At 43.7% G+C, this 17,500-nt stretch overlaps 2 protein-coding genes across 2 annotated transcripts in view; both read right to left on the bottom strand.

Annotated features, from left to right (window-relative positions):
* Positions 1-4,952: 4,952 nt before the first annotated feature.
* Positions 4,953-10,944, bottom strand: LOC134452356 (ependymin-like). The gene is made up of 6 exons (XM_063202709.1): positions 10,860-10,944; positions 9,258-9,292; positions 8,820-8,957; positions 7,820-8,003; positions 5,932-6,019; positions 4,953-5,537 (listed from the first exon to the last, which is right to left on the bottom strand). The coding sequence occupies exons 1-6, from the start codon at positions 10,939-10,941 to the stop codon at positions 5,378-5,380; spliced, it is 687 nt and encodes a 228-aa protein (XP_063058779.1). The 5' UTR covers positions 10,942-10,944; the 3' UTR covers positions 4,953-5,377.
* Positions 10,945-13,815: 2,871 nt separating this feature from the next.
* Positions 13,816-17,500, bottom strand: part of LOC134452355 (ependymin-like) — a 4,444-nt gene continuing 759 nt past the window's right edge. The window contains exons 3-6 of the mRNA XM_063202708.1: positions 16,993-17,130; positions 16,103-16,286; positions 14,631-14,715; positions 13,816-14,399 (exon numbers count right to left, since the gene is read on the bottom strand). Of these exons, the coding sequence (XP_063058778.1) occupies positions 14,237-14,399; positions 14,631-14,715; positions 16,103-16,286; positions 16,993-17,130 (570 nt within the window). The 3' untranslated portion in view covers positions 13,816-14,236. The remainder of the gene's footprint in view (positions 14,400-14,630; positions 14,716-16,102; positions 16,287-16,992; positions 17,131-17,500) is intronic.

Below are 17,500 nucleotides of genomic sequence, written 5' to 3' on the forward strand. Positions count from 1 at the left end.
ACAGAATGTGTACAGTATGTGTGTGGGCAGTCCAGTCGTTGCCTATCGAGAGGTGGTCTTACGATCAGAGGGTTGCAGGTTCGAATCCTACCATTACCTCTACCCACACCTCCATCCATGGCTGCAGTGCCATACATGGGCCACCACCATGTCCTTATCTGTACACACCTCCACCCATGCCTGCAGTGCCACACATGGGCAACCACCATGTCCTTATCTGTGCACACCTCCACCCATGGCTGCAGTGCCACACATGGGCCATGACAACCACCATGTCCTTATCTGTACACACCTCCACCCATGCCTGCAGTGCCACACATGGGCCATGACAACCACCATGTCCTTATCTGTACACACCTCCACCCATGCCTGCAGTGCCACACATGGGCCATGACAACCACCATGTCCTTATCTGTACACACCTCCACCCATGCCTGCAGTGCCACACATGGGCCATGACAACCACCATGTCCTTATCTGTGCACACCTCTGCAGTAGGGCTGTAACGATACACTCAACTCACAATTTGGTTCGTATCACGATTTATGCCCTACGGTTCGATACTCCCTACGATTTCACATTTGCCAACATTATAAAATAAAAGTATGAATGAAAACTGATAGTTAATTGGTAGAATAGGTTACAAGAGGCCACTAATAATTTTAGAAAGTTGAAATGTAATGCTGATGATGATTTGAAGCACTATCACTTCATATAATGTGGTTGTTTTCTGGAGTGATGGGTAGAAAAAACTTTAAAGGCTGTATCACGGTACTGCCTGCTTCTATCGCGATACAGTATCGTCACTCTGTGTATCACGATTTCTCGGTTCGATACAATACCGTTACAGCCCTACTATTCACTTCACCCTGCATTGCCCCGGGGAATCTAACCAATTCCCTGTAAAGAACTGTAAGTCGCTTTGGATAAAAGCATCAGCTGACTGTAATGTCATGTAATGTATGTATGTACCGTGTGTATGTATTAATGTAACTCACCGTTGTTGTCGGCCTGTGCTGTTCCGTTTGTATGTATTAATGAACTCACAGTATTGTTTACGCTATGTACTGTATATTTACAGTATGTATGTATTAATGTAACTCATGGTGTTGTTTACAGTAGGTATGTATGTATTAATGTAACTCACCGTTGTTGTCGGCCGGTGCTGCCTCCCTATTGGGTGCTTTGCGGTCGCGGTCGCGTCGGCGGTCAGCGCAGGTGCCCTGGTCGAGGCGCGCGCTGCTGTCGGAGCAGCAGTAGCGGTAGTCGCACATGCCGCAGCAGATGACGGCGTTCAGCTTGTCGCCGCTCTCCGGGCAGTAGAAGCCCTCGCGCCGCGCCGAGCGCCTGTCCAGCCAGCCGTGGCAGAACTCACCAGCGGCAGACACACTCCCCCCGGTGGAGGAGGCAAGCAGCACACACACAGCGGACACACACAGCAGGTAACGAGGGGTTAACATCACACACCCCGACCGACCGACACACTCCTCTCGCCTCTTCTCTTATGCTCCACACTCCTCTCCTCTCCTCTTCTCTTATGCTTTTTATTCTTATGTCCTCTTCTCTTCTTTTCACTCCTCTCCTCTCCTCTTTCCTCTTCTCTTATGCTCCACACTCCTCTCCTCTCGTCTTCCCCTCTTCTCTTCTCTTGTCTTCTTTCCACTCTTCTCGTCTCCTCTATCCTCTTCCCTTCTGTTCTCTTATCTCTTCTTCTCTTCTCTTCTTTTCGCTTTTCAACTTTTCTTTTCTCTTCTCTTCTCTTCTCTTCCGTATCACTCTTGTCTTCTCTTCTCTTCTCTTCTTTTCGCTTTTCAACTTTTCTTTTCTCTTCTCTTCTCTTCCGTATCACTCTTGTCTTCTCTTCTCTTCAATTTCCGCTTCTCTTCTCTTTCTCTTCTCTTCTCTTCTCCTCTTTCCACTGTTCTCTTCTCCTCTATCCCCTTCTCCTCTCTTCTCTTCTCTTCTCTTCTCTTCTCTTCTCTTCTCTTCTCTTCTCTTCTCTTCTCTTCTCTTCTCTTCTCCTCTATTCTCTCTTCTCCTCTTCTCTTCTCTCCTCTCCTTTTCTCTTCTCTCCTCTTTTCTCCTCTTGTCTTGTCTTCTCTTCTCTTCTCTTCTCTTCTCTTCTCTTCTCTTCTCTTCTCTTCTCTTCTCTTCTCTTCTCTTCTCTTCTCTTCTCTCCTATCCTCTCCTCTCCTCTTCTCTTCTCTTCTCCTCTACCCCCTTCTCTTCTCTTCTCTTCTCTTCTCTTCTCTTCTCTTCTCTTCTCTTCTCTTCTCTTCTCTTCTCTTCTCTTCTCTCCAGTACTCCTGTGCTGTTTCAGGCTGCAGCTCGCGTGGTCGGAGTAAACAGCTCATTGGAGTTTCAGCTAAACTCGATTAGTGAGCGAGCGACATTAAAATCTTTAAGGTCTTTAGCTGCAATATCTGAAGTGCGGAGGCAACTGCTGCATTTTCTCTCCTTACTCACTACTGATCAGATCGAAGCGGAAAAATCCCCAAATGCAGCGTGGTAAATGTGATGTGGCCACAGTTGTCTCTGTGTGTGTGTGTGTGTGTGTGTGTGTGTGTGTGTGTGTGTGTGTGTGTGTGTGTGTGTGTGTGTGTGTGTGTGTGTGTGTGTGTGTGTGGTGGTCAGTGGTGGTAGTGTCTCTAATTCTTATCATGAGATATCTTTTGGCAGCGCTCTCCATTGACAGGAGCGCGTGCACACACACGCACACACATACTAACACACACTAACACACACACACACTAACACACACACACACACACACACACACACACACACACACACACACACACACACACACACACACACACACACGCACACACACACACACTAACACACACACACACACACACACACACACACACACACACACACACACACACACACACACACACACACACACACACACACACACACACACACACACACACACACAGGGGCACTCTATGGTGACAGCATGGCCGTCACGAGAACCTCCTGTACTCAGCTGTTGAATATGAGTAATGCTGAGGGGATTCTGAGGTAATTTGGGGTAATTTTAGGGTATTTTTAGATTCATGTTCACAGTTTGAGATTTAGTACTTGCTGAAAGGAAATGGAAAAGTTTTACATGGAAAACCGGGCAGGCATGCACTTCATGCTGTTTATGTGTGTGTATGTGTGTGAGTGTGTGCGTGCGTGTGTGTGTGTGTGTGTGTTTGTGTGTGTGTGTGTGTGTGTGTGTGTGTGTGTGTGTGTGTGTGTGTGTGTGTGTGTGTGTGTGTGTGTGAGTGTGTTTGTGTGTGTGTGTGTGTGTGTGTGTGTGTGTGTGTGTGTGTGTGTGTACAGTAAATCAGGCTTATTTCACCAAATATTGATTTCTGAATTCTTTCTGAGTTAATACATTACTAATACATTGTTTTAAAGTTAATATCATCTTGTTTTCTTTGGGGTTTTTTTAGATTTGGAAACATTGCATCTCATGTGTTATCTATCCCCCTAAATTATCTAAATGTCAATATTTTCTTTCGAAATTCAAACATTTAGAAGTAGTCTCTCAATTTTTGGCGCAGCTGTATATATATATATATATATATATATATATATATATATATATAGAGAGAGAGAGAGAGAGAGAGAGAGAGAGAGAGAGAGAGAAAGAAAGCTGCTCTGCATCAGCTCTGTATTTATGCCCGTCTTTCCTTTTTTTATTAGTCTGAGCAAAGACTATGTACTGTAAAATATATGGATGAAATACTGTATATTGCTGAGGCTAATTACAGTAAAACCATATGAATGCATTGGCACACTCAGGAAAAGTAGATTTCAGAAAAGTTTAGTTTGCCAAATGGATGCCAAAATGAAATCTTCCTTCCTGCTGCTTGGGGACAGAGTCGTGGAGATATGTCATCAGCAGGAAGATTCTAATTCCATTTTCCCATGCCGACCAGGAGTCCGTTTCTCGATTATTGACGTTGCTAACCGTCTTAAGACCGCCTTACCGTTTCCTTGGATTTAGTGGTGAGCGTCGCTGTCGAGAGAGAGTTGAGTCACTCTTACGGAGGATTTTGCTAACGACGATAGCAAAGACGCTTTCAAGAAATGGAACCCAGGATTCTCATCGTTAAAAACACTTAATTTCAATGACAGGTTTGTAATGGTGGTGATACATTAACGAGCTGGGTAACACTTTATTCAACGCTGGCGTCATATGAATGACATAACACCGTCATAACACTGAGTTGGTTTTTCAATCTGGGGGTTACAGGTTTGAATCCCCCTTGACCTCACACTACATCTCCATGACTGAAGTGTCCTTGAGCAAGGCACCTTGTGTTCAAAAACATTATGTCAATGTCATCAACATTTTAAGACTTTGTCATTAAGTGAAATTCGGTTATGGCAAAGACAGGCCTAACCATGTAAACTTTTCATGATCATAAAACGTTTATGACATTGACATTGTGTTTATGACTGTGTCATGACATTGTTTTGACACTATTATGGCACTGTTATGTCATACATATGACGCCAATGACAAGTCTTCGACTTCGACTCACTCCACCCAGGAAGTGCATCCATGAACAGAGTGCCGAGCCAGCCTTGGCATGCAGAGTGCCGAGTTTGACCACAAGAGGGAGACATTTCTCTGCGTATTCTTTGGTAGGGCACACACCAACCGAACACACGCGCGTGCGCACACGTGTGTGTGTGTGTGTGTGTGTTATTGTGTGTGTGTGTGTGTGTGTGTGTGTGTGTGTGTGTGTGTGTGTGTGTGTGTGTGTGTGATTTTCGAACATGAGGACTCCAAGCTCTTCTATTCGATAATTTACCTCTGAACTTAACTTGGTTTACTCCTGAACCAGCTTTGTAGTATAGACCCCTGGCAATTAACTTGTTGATTGAGGGTCACAGCATGAAACAGCCATGGGAAGGAGACCACATAACACCTGGTCCTGCACATTTATTAAGGTTCCTCCACAGTGACCACATATCACCTGCACATTTATTAAGGTTCCTCCATAGTGACCACATATCACCTGCACATTTATTAAGGTTCCTCCACAGTGTATAAGAATGATATACACCTCTTCAACCACATATCCTCATGGTACAACAGGTTAGTTACTTAGCAACAACTATTCAAACCTGCCAGGTAAAACTTAACAATAATAACAGATTGCTTTAGCAGATAGCCAACATCTTTTCCTCCTTAGTATTTTTAGTAAGGGTTCATTGAATAGTGAAGATCTTGCTTGATCTAGAAAGATCTCGGACAGGTTGAATAGTCGGGTGTTTTCACATAATAAAAGCCTAAAAACTAAGCTCCAGTGTGCTCCAACCTCTCGGCTACTGTTCAGTGATGTGTGTCCCACTCATCTTTGTCTCCTTAGTATTTAGGTAAGGGTTCGGTGAATAGTGAAGATCTTGCTTGATCTAGAAAGACCCCGAATAAGGTGTTCCCCTCGGGTTCCAAAGGCACGTCATCGCACACCGCTGGAGGGACGAACGCCTCGGGGTCAGGTATCGCCTTGGTGACCTCGGTAAAGCTGCGGAGAGACAGTATAACACACACACTGTAGATCTACATCTTGCAGGACAATATGACTGTCAAATACTGGTGTTGCCTATGTGACATGAGTAGGTCTATTATTGGGATATGTCATCAATACAAACATGATGAATGTCCTCTTTTAAGATGAAATACTCCACTTACTTGATACTGTATAATACTGTATAGAACTATACTGATATAGTGGAGGTATAATGCTGTATGTATTGGGCTACAATATAATTAAATACTGCCACAAGTGTGCCAACTTTGGTGTTGCATTTTGTATAGTAATTAGGGCTTGGACTCGATTAAATAGTAATATTCGTCACTCTGTGATCCCCCACCCCAGTTTTCCTCAATGTCCCCCAAGTTAGTCCCCCAATAAATACCTGAAAATCAGGAGCTCCTTGGACTGCGTGAAGAGGACGGAGCTGAGAGTGAGGCAGCCAACAGAACTGGTGGTGACCACAAACCCACCTGCAGGACAGGACACGCACACAGGACATGAGACAGACACACAGGACATGAGACAGACACACAGGACACAGGACAGACACACAGGACACAGGACAGACACACAGGACAGGCACACAGGACACACAGGACATGAGACAGACACACAGGACATGAGACAGACACACAGGACATGAGACACAGGACACAGGACATGAGACAGGACACAGGACATGAGACAGGACACACAGGACATGAGACAGGCACACAAGACATGAGACAGGACACAGGAGACAGGACACAGGACAGGCACACAGGACACAGGACATGAGACAGGACACAGGACATGAGACAGGACACACAGGACATGAGACAGGCACACAGGACATGAGACAGGACACACAGGACACAGGAGCAAGACATGAGACACAGGACACAGCACACAGGACATGAGACAGGACACAGGACATGAGACACAAGACACAGGACACAGGACATGAGACAGACACACAAGACATGATACAGACACACAGGACATGAGACAGACACACAGGACATGAGACAGACACACAGGACACAGGACACAGGAGACAGTCACACAGGAAACAGGACAGGCACACAGGAGACAGCACACAGGAGACAGGACACAGGACATGAGACAGGACAGGACACACAGGAGACGGGACACACAGGACACACAGGACATGAGACAGGCACACAGGACATGAGACAGGACACAGGACACACAAGACATGAGACAGGCACACAGGACATGAGACAGGACACAGGACATGAGACACAAGACACAGGACACAGGAGACAGTCACACAGGAAACAGGACAGACACACAGGACATGAGACAGACACACAGGACACAGGACACAGGAGACAGTCACACAGGAAACAGGACAGGCACACAGGACATGAGACAGACACACAGGACATGAGGAGACTGCAAGACTAGAGGACCAATACCAGCATACAGATATGTGTAAACGGTGATGGTTATAATCCAGTGCCACATATTCCAAATGACCTGGCTTACCTGTCCATGTCAGCCAGGTGATTGGCTGGTTGAATGATCACCTGGTTGAATTGGACAGGTAAAACAAGGTCACTTGGAATATGTGGCACTAGATCTAGCTAATGAGTCCATTTTGACCATCACAGTTATACTGTATGTAAAGGCATGGTAAATAGTTGTACTGTACCAGTATACATGGCCACGAATTTCACATAAGCATGTGCATATATCCTAATTAATCAGAAGACTTTATGGAGATGTCAACACATAGGTCTGTGACAGGCCACCTGTCACAAACACACACACACACACACACACACACACACACACACACACACACACACACACACACACACACACACACACACACACACACACACACACACAAACACACACATACTGAACACTGAAAAATGACTTACACACTGTATAAATAAACACTAGTACACACAGTACTGAAAAACTCATAAAAGTCTTATAAACACTACACACAGACTCCCTGTCTGCCTCATCTACTTCCTGTAATCAGGTAATATCGACTCACTGTAATCAGGTAATATCTACTTCCTGTAATCAGGTAATATCTGCTCACTGTAATCAGGTAACAGGAAATATCTGATTACTGTAATCAGGTAATATCTATTCACTGTAATCAGGTAATATTACTGTAATCAGGTAATATCTACTCACTGTAATCAGGTAATATTACTGTAATCAGGTAATATCTATTCACTGTAATCAGGTAATATTACTGTAATCAGGTAATATCTACTCACTGTAATCAGGTAATATCTACTCACTGTAATCAGGTAATATCTTCAGCCAGTTCCTCATATTAATCCCCTGTCCACTATCTGCTCGGCTGCCCAGGTACATCTCCCCGATATCCGTCATGTTGGGCTGCACCTCCATCGGGTGGAGCGATGACAATAGAGGCCTCTTCTTGCAAGAACCCTTCCTGTTGTTGATCTCGTAGAAGATGCCCTGTCACAGAATAAGAAGTTAAAGGGGTATGCCACTATTTTGGGGCTTAATACAGTTAAAATCATTGGCTGGGGTTTATAAAGGTGGTTAAGTGTCTTATTTTTCATGTAAGCCGTTGTCTTGCTTTAAGACAAGTTAAAAGAGGGAGCATGTCGCTAAGCTAGTGAAAGTCAATGGATCCGTGTAGCAAACGTAAAGCAAGACAACGGCTTACATGAAAAATAAGACACTTAACCACCTTTATAAACCCCAGCCAACGATTTTAACTGTATTAAGCCCCAAAATAGTGGCATACCCCTTTAACACTTTTAGAGGCTACAGCCCATGCACTGCCCTATGACAGTATCATAATTACTAGCTAGAAATTCAGGATAACCTGTCATTTTTTCACTTTTGGGCAATCAGGGGCCCCCCTGGCAGGTGAGGGCCCCTAGGCTGCAGCCATATCTAGCCTGTGCATTAATAGGCTTGTTTTACAGACAGCAGCTCTACGGGTCACTTGCAGAGGAGACTGTCATTTCTCCAGAGGTGCCAGAAAGGGGGGTGCACTGATGCATTCACATCCCCACTTTTGGGCTCTCTAAATGAGGCTTTCTCAATTTTTATGTGAATGAAAAATGAATGGAGCGCAGTAGCAGTAACATTTTTAAGAAATAAACAATCAAGGAAATGCATCCCTACTTTAAAAATATTTGCCCTTGCATTTCTCTTTATGTTACTTCTACAGCAACTTTTTGCATAAAGACTGTCATTCCTCTTATACAGAATCATCTTGCCAAGAGGCTATCATTTCTCTTTCACAGTAACTTGCCGTACCTCTTGGAAGAGAAACAGGAGGTCGAGGTAGGCAGGCCTCTTCATGACTTTGGACTCGTCATCTGTAAAGCGGAGTCTCTTCCCTTGAGAGTCGTAGCTGTATGGTCCTAGTCCTGCTTGCATCCCTCGAGCAGCAGTCTGTAAATGTGTGTGTGTGTGTGTGTGTGTGTGTGTGTGAACGCGCGTGTGTGTGTGTGTGTGTGTGTGTGTGTGTGTGTGTGTGTGTGTGTGTGTGTGTATGTGTGTGTGTGTGTGTGTGTGTGTGTGTGTGTGTGTGTGTGTGTGTGTGTGTGTGTGTGTGTGTGTGCGTGTGTGCGTGTATGAGAGAGAGCGAGAGAGAGAGAGAGATAGAGAGAAAATACATTTTATGGAGGCCATTTATCTAATGTAGCCTACTGTAAATCTAACATGAGCCATTCCCCAAACATACTCACTCACCACAAACAGAGTCCCGCTTGTGTATGGAGGAGGAGCTAGCAAAAGAAAACATTGCTCCGATTATTATCCCAAATGTACCCCTACATGTACAATGTACCTCTATTATCTCAAATGTATTACTATGTCAGAACGCTATAAAGGACTTTTAGAAAAAGCACAACAAAATACCTCCTCTTAATGTATGTTCTCTACAAGTCTTCTGTTGTCCAGTCTTGCACTTTAAATGTCTGTATGAGCAATGTCTACGTCCATACTGTCTATGTCCATGTATGAGTACTGTCTATGTCTATACTGTCTATGTCCTTACCTAGATTAGTCTATGTCTGCATGGGAGAGCAAGAAACGCAATTTCAAATTCTTTGTATGACCAGTGCATGTAAAGAAATTGACAATAAACTTGACTTGACTTGACTTGACTTGATGTATCCCTATGAAAAGTGGCTTTAGTGTTATGAAATTTGAATTTCTATATGTAATTTTATTGTGATCTGTCACTGTATTCTGGTGAGGTCATGTGACCCGGTAATCACCTATTTCACCTGTGGGAGGTATGCAAATGACAAAGTGAACCTGACGAAGCGCAATGTGAAACGCATTGTTCACCTAAATTTAAAAAATAATAATTTTAAAAAGTCCACCAGTGTGCGGTGATCCTTCTTCTTTACTATCGATTATTATCCCCTTTACATTAAAGAGATGTGGTTGAACCTTAACAAAGAAAACAATGATATGATCCTCAGGGCCAGATTAAGATGGCCTGGGGCCCCTAGGCTACAGGTTGCTGTGGGGCCCCCCAGAAGGCAAATTTCGTGGAAAAATGTACGTACACAGTGTCATAATTACGAGCTAGAAATTCAGCATAACATGTCTGCCTACTGTTCTCAACACGGTGGATCAATTTTCCAATATTGTATCTTGTCCCAATTCTGGGGATTTCACTTTTGGGTAATCAGGGGCCCCCTGGCAGGTGGGGGCCCTAGGCTGCAGCCATATCTAGCCTGTGCATTAATCCGGCCCTGATGATCCTCCCCTATTCTCCTCCGGTGACCCCCATCATTAATAATGAATAGTCCCTCAGTGAGAAGGAATGTCACCAGAGAATCTCAGATGTGGAAGATTTCACAAACTATTTCTCACATCAATCAGATTATATAGTATCTGTGCAAACACACACAATGCCAAAATACAATAGAAAAGAATAGAATACAACATCTTTATTTGCCATAGCAAGAGCAGCAGAATCAGACTCCTTGTTCAGTGAAAATAGGCCATAACTAAGCTTTCACAACACAATCTTTGCAACTCATACGACGCAATTCTGTGACATATATAGAACATTCCAAACACTCACTCTCATTTGTGAAGTCAAAGGAAACAATATTTTTTTAATTTGACAACATGGAGTCAATAATATAAAAGGCAATATTATGAAGTCATAAATGTACTGTACGCAACAATATGAAGTCGTAAATGCACTGTACGTAGCAATATGAAGTCATAAATGTTCTGTACATAACAATATGAAGTCGTAAATGCACTGTACGTAGCAATATGAAGTCATAAATGTTCTGTACGTACGGCATAGTTGTCCACTCGGCTCACTTCTCACGACTGTTTCAGCTGCCCCGACAAGACTAACGCCCCAAACTGCCAAACAGAGGACTCGGACTCGGACTGCATCCATGGTGGTTACTAACGACCCCGAAAAGGAACTGCACTGAGGAATGACTGAAGCCCTCCACCTCTTACACAACTCTTTATCTGGCCACTACCCGGAGCTGGACTGGCCATCTTGCATAGCGGGCATTTCCCGGTGCGCCCCGCACCCTCATGGGCCCCTGGCCATCTTGCATAGCGGGCATTTCCCGGTGCGCCCCGCACCCTCATGGGCCACAATGTTCAGAAATGTAAGAAAAAATGTCTCAAAATAGGGGCCCACGAGGGTGCGGCGCCCACCGGTGAGTCAGTTCTGCGCCGCTAATTATGAGGGGGGGCCCTTTAAGCTTAAAGTGCCCGTGCCCTATTTCTCCCCCAGTCCAGTCCTGCCACTACCAACCCCATTACCCTCATTTACCCCCATCACCAGAGGCGCATCTTGCCACCAGGCAGGCAAGGCAGGCAGCCGCTTGGGGCCCCCAAGCCCCTAGATAGTGAATAACAGCCCACACTTTACCACAGTAGTGGCAATTTTGGTTCAAATGTTCATTCTTTTGCATTTTCGCTTGGGGTCCCACCTGACCCTAGAATCGCCTCTGATCATCACCACCACCACTACAACCACCTCCGCCCACCCCCTCCACCCACCACCACCACCCCAACCACCTCCACCCACCCCCTCCTCCACCCATTGAGACTTGGTGATGGGTGAAGTTGCATAACAGTGTTTTGAAAGGAGGAGCAAAAAAGGAGACATTGTGTGTTGAAGTTAGAAGTAAAACCTCCACATCATCCTTTCGCCTAGTAACCCTTAAAGTGATACTGTCCCATTTTTGGAAATTAACTTATTTTATACCTCTCCTTGAGTTAAATGATTGGGTTCTACCTTTCTCCTGTACTTTCAACCACCCTCTGAGTATGGCAGTGCAAATTTCACCTCTATGCTAGCAGTTAACATTCAGTCCTATGAGGCCAGCTGCGGCTAACTGGTCTCATAGGACTCAATGTTAACTGCTAGCTTGGAGGTAAAATTTGCACTGCCATAGCCAGAGAACAGTTGAAAGTACAGGAGAACGGTAAAACCCTATTATTTAACTCAAGGGGAGGTGTAAAATAAGCTTATTTCCAAAAATGCGACAGTATCACTTTAAAGGGACACTGTGTGAGATTTTTAGTTGTTTATTTCCAGAATTCATGCTGCCCATTCACTAATGTTACCTTTTTCATGAATACTTACCACCACCATCAAATTCTAAGTATTCATTATTACTGGAAGAATTGCACTTTTCATACATGAAAAGGGGGATCTTCTCCATGGTCCGCCATTTTGAATTTCCCAAAATAGCCATTTTTAGCAGCAAAAAGGACTGTACTTGGACCATACTCGAAAATATTTGTTTATTACTTCGTAAACTTTCATGTAAAGATCAAATTTGGCAATAGGCAGCCCAGTTTCAATGAGCAGCATAGTTGCAACAAGTGGGCGACAAGTGTGGACACCCAGGCCAGGTGTCCAGGGCCCGGGGGCCTGTTCAGATGTCTTTGTCCTGGGCTGGGCAAAAGCTGCCAGTGGAATGGTAAGAGATAAAAAAAAACACTATTTGAGGCACTCCTTACTAAACTTAAAAAGCCTTTGGCATGTAGCCAGTATTTAATAAAGGCGTTTTAACTTTAGTAAGGAGTGCCTCAAATAGTGTTTTTTTTTATCTCTTACCATTCCACTGGCAGCTTTTGCCCAGCCCAGGACAAAGACATCTGAACAGGCCCCTGGGTTTTTTATCTTTTCATGGAAGTTTGGAGGCCCAGGTTCTTTTTGATGAGCACCCTTTTTTACTAACTGGATACAGGACCCAGTTCCCTTTCCTATTTTTGTAGAATGGTAAGAGAATTGAACTTTTAGCCTGAAAATTGTTGAATCAATTCTTGTCACTGCCGGGCCCAATCACAGCAAGTAATTGCCAAACCTGCCACTGCTTGAAAAACATTTTTTTTTACAAAGGTAGAACAGATAGCATGTCAACAAGTGCAAGTAGTGAGGGTGCGGACTGAGAGTACAGGTTAAGGAAGATTGTACTTTGTAGGAAAATTAAAGGGAAAATGTAGACATGCCAAAACTGTCCGCGGTCTGTCTGTGAGTTGCAATGTCATTAGCAGTCACCCAGTACAAACTATGGTTGTAAAAAAGAAATCACAATAGCGGGTTTCACACTTGAAACACATTTTATTGCAATACGAGCGAGACACGTAATATAGGCCCTACTGTATGTGCCCACAACAGCAATGCCATGACATTTAGCCATTGATCAATACCTCCTGCATACAGTGTGACGACCTTGGGTAAAGATCTTGCAGTGTAAAGACCTTGGGTACAATGGCACCATAATCCACATATGTAGGACTGAGGTTAACCAAAACACAAACCATAACAGCAGCAAGGTGCAGTAGAGGGTAATGCATGTAACACAGTGCAGCTAGCGCAGCTCACTGGTTGGAACACTAGTAAAGCTCAACTTGTGTTTTTTCTTATACTTCAGACATGTAAAAGAGTTATCTTTTTTCCTGACATATACAGTATTGATGGTATGGGTTACGTCTTCCAGTACATGTCTGAAGTATAAGTAAAACCCATTTTGCCATAACAGTTAGGCATACTGTAATGAACGTCATACATCTATCGGGCACCTAAGTCACGCCCTCTACTTCCTGGTTCATGGGGCAGGGGTCAAAAAATAATTACTGGGCTTAAAAATGAGTGTTTTGTTGGCACCAATCCAAACCTTGGACCTCCACCTATGCACCACAAATCCAAAAATCACTCATTTTCAAGCCCAGTAATCATTCTTTGACTCCCTCTGCCCCATGAACCAGGAAGTAGAGGGCGTGACTTAGGTGCCTCATTGGTAAAGCTCCCTCTAACTCCTCAAGGGTATTTTCTTGCCTTGCTGGCCGTCCAGACTGCATGGCTATCTCCGAGCCCAGCATTGCTATTACTGAAGCATAACTAACTGTAGGATGTACATTTATAAGTGAACTTGATTTGGTGTCTAGGGCTCAGCCCTGTGATGATGCATCTGTTGCTTTCTATTTCTGTCACCATAGGCTACTGCCATTTCACCAATTTGATTTGATTCTTCAAGTTTTCCATGACAAATACTCTTGTGTGTTTTTAATGAAATTGCCCTATTGGAAACTACTGCACATGGGTCGACTATTAATTAATTCCCCAGTTGACTTTACAGTGATGTCAGACAATGCTTTTAATTGGTTATCTAGCATCAATATTCAGGTTTCGAACCTGCTGTCGACACATGTGCCTATATAGCCTACCGGTGTTTTGGGAAGGTTTCTGTAAACACTTGAGCGTTGGCTTGGTTTAAAAAGACGCCAAAGAGGGAGTTCCCCTCCGACTCCAGAGGAACGCCATTACAAAATGGCGGAGGCTGGAACACCGCTGGATCCTTCACTTCTCTAGTGACATCCAGCATGCTGGGGAGAGAACATTACAGACGTTGAAACGCATGTTAGAACTACAAAAACAGTCAATAAATGACACTGCTCTTTTGTTATTATCATTATTATTATTAAACACGAATCACAGTTTAGATTAACTATACGTTCGGTCAAATTGTATGTCAATTGTGCTGCATTGTATCTTTATATTTTATGTGATTTTTCCCAGATTTCTTTTCTAATCCAGTAAAAGAGCAGTTGGCCTACCTGAACATGAGGAGGTCCTTTGACTGGGTGAAGAGGACGGAGCTGAGGCTGAGACACCCAGTACTGGTGGACACCACAAACGCACCTGAGGGATACAAGCAGAGTAGAATGTAGAGTAGAGTAGAGTAGAATAGAGTACAGTACAGTAGAATAGAGTAGAGTAGAGTAGAGTAGAGTAGAGTAGAGTAGAGTAGAATAGAGTAGAGTAGAGTAGAGTAGAGTAGAGTAGAGTAGAGTAGAATAGAGTAGAGTAGAATAGAGAAGAGTAGAGTAGAGTAGAGTAGAGTAGAGTAGAGTAGAGTAGAGTAGAGTAGAATAGAATAGAGATGAGTAGAATACAGAGTAGAGTAGAATATTATCAGAGAGTAGAGTAGTGTAGAGTAGAATAGAGTAATTTAGACTAGAGTAGTTTAGAGTAGAGTAGAGTAGAATAGTACAGTACAGTACAGTACAGTACAGTAGAGTACTATTCTGCCCTATAAAGCAAAAAGGCAGTAACTGCATTGCTGTTTAAAATGAGTTACTATGGCTTTAATGCCATATATATCAAAGTCTAAAGCTAAATAAAATGATTGATCTGCAAAAAGCTGGTAATATAAAGTAACAAATCTGTTGCATATCAATAATCTCCCAAAAACCACTTATACTGGATTGCAGTATCATTTAAAAGTCAACTGACTCCGTTTTGAGCTCTGCGCAGTTACTGCCTTTTTGCTTTGTAGGGCAGTATTATTAATTACTGAGACAACAAATTCACCTGAGGGATACAATAAGACAGGAGACATTGGGAGAGAGATGAGACCCACACTGTAAACATGGCAAGTGACAGTCACACATAAAAAAATAAGTTACCCTGTTGCCTTAAGTTTGTAGGTTAAGTGAACTCGAGGCTTAACTCACCTCTACGTTGGCTTTCTCAAGTTGAGTTATTAACTTACAAACCTACCCCAGTAAGAGCATGTGTTGTAAATACGACTAGTGGTGTCAACAATGATCGATTCGGCGATGCAATCCAATGCGGGGCATGGACGATCCAGAATCGATCCGGCAAGTTCCAGAATCGATCCGGCAATTTTTTTAAGTTTCAATTACTTCCGTGGATATTTCGGGAGCAAATGAATGTTAAATTAAATAAAAGTACTTCAAAGCATTGCAAGACTGATACAGACTTATCCAGACTGATACAGAAAACAGCCAATAAATTGTTGCTCGGTATCTGACTACTTGTATTGCCTCATCTTGACTGATGAAACATTGGCTTTGCTTTCAGGAGAAATGTAATGCATTGCAATGCATTGTAGAATCAAATCGAATCGGATCGGATCGAATCACTGCCTCTTGAGCACTTTGAGTTACATGCCTTGTTTGATACAATGCTATACAAATGCAATTATTATTACCTCCCGAATCGTGATCGAAACGGATCGTGAGGGCAGTGCCAATCCACACTAAATACGACGTACAGTACTCACCATAATCTGGTATTACCATCACCCAGTTGTTGAGGCTAATCCCCTGGCCATTCTCCACTCTGCTGCCCAGATACATCTCCCCGATATCCGTCATGTTGGGCTGCACCTCCATCGGGTGGAGCGACGACAATAAAGGCCTCTTCTTGCATGTGCTTGTTTTCTTGTTCATCTCGTAGAAGATGCCCTGTCACAGAGTAAGAAAGTGAAAACTTTTAGAGGCTGCATGTGCACCCATGAGCTGCAGTGTACACATTACATGATGTGAACAAGGGTCCATCTCATTTTTTTCTAACATCCTCCTGTCCTCGCCTCTGTGGAGAAAACAACAATGTTTCTCCACTGTCAGCCTATAGGGGGCGTTTCTCCACTGTCAGCCTATACGGGGCGTTTCTCCACTGTCAGCCTACAGGCACAACAACTTTTGGGGGGATTTTCTATCTTCAACATCCCGATTGCAAATAAAAAATGACTTTATTGTGCTTTTGCGAGGTATTGAATAAAACTTGCTTTGTCAATGCCGTCTTTCCTCGCATCGTGAGGCCACAAGCACAAGGCAAGGATGGGAGGTTAGCAAATGAAATGGAACCTAGATACAGTAGCCTACATGTAATACAACGAATTCGAGACGATTCGTCTAATGAATTGTTGATAGGGGACCATTCGAACAAAACGTTGGACCATTCGTAGAGGGCATGGGGCGTTTCGTGCAGTACCTGAGGATTTTTCGTATAAGACCTAAGGACGTTACGTTCAACCCGGTAGACGGAACGCCCTCGACGAAAGATTTCCTGCCTTATACGAATGGTCCAACGTTTTGTTCGAATGGTCCCCTCTCAAGAATCCATTCGACGAAAAGACCTGTACCCAATACGACACAGGCTGTAGCCTACCTCTTGGAACAGGAACAGGAGGTCGAGGTAGGCAGGCCTCTTCATGACTTTGGACTCGTCATCTGTAAATCGGAGTCTCTTCCCCTGAGAGTCGTAGCTGTATGGTCCTTGTCCTGCTTGCATCCCTCGAGCAGCAGTCTGTAAATGTGTGTGTGCATGCGTGCGTGTGTGCAAGCATTAGTTAAAGATTGAGATTGGGAATGAGAAACAAAGGTAACCCTTTACTTGACGCTGGCGGGCGTCATATGTGTAACATAACAGTGTCATATAGTGTCGCAACGCAGTCATGCATGTGTCATAAACATTACGTCAATGTCATAAAGTGTGTATGATTATTAGTGGTGTCAATAATGATCGTTTCGGCGATACAATCCAATGCGGGGCATGCACGATCCAGAATCGATCCGGCAAGTTCCAGAATCGATCCGGCAATTTTTTTAAGTTTCAATTACTTCCATGGATATTTCGGGAGCAAAATGTAATGCATTGCAATGCATTGTAGAATTGA

Source organism: Engraulis encrasicolus, chromosome 7 (assembly GCF_034702125.1).
Source record: "Engraulis encrasicolus isolate BLACKSEA-1 chromosome 7, IST_EnEncr_1.0, whole genome shotgun sequence".
Classification (NCBI taxonomy): Eukaryota; Metazoa; Chordata; class Actinopteri; order Clupeiformes; family Engraulidae; genus Engraulis; species Engraulis encrasicolus.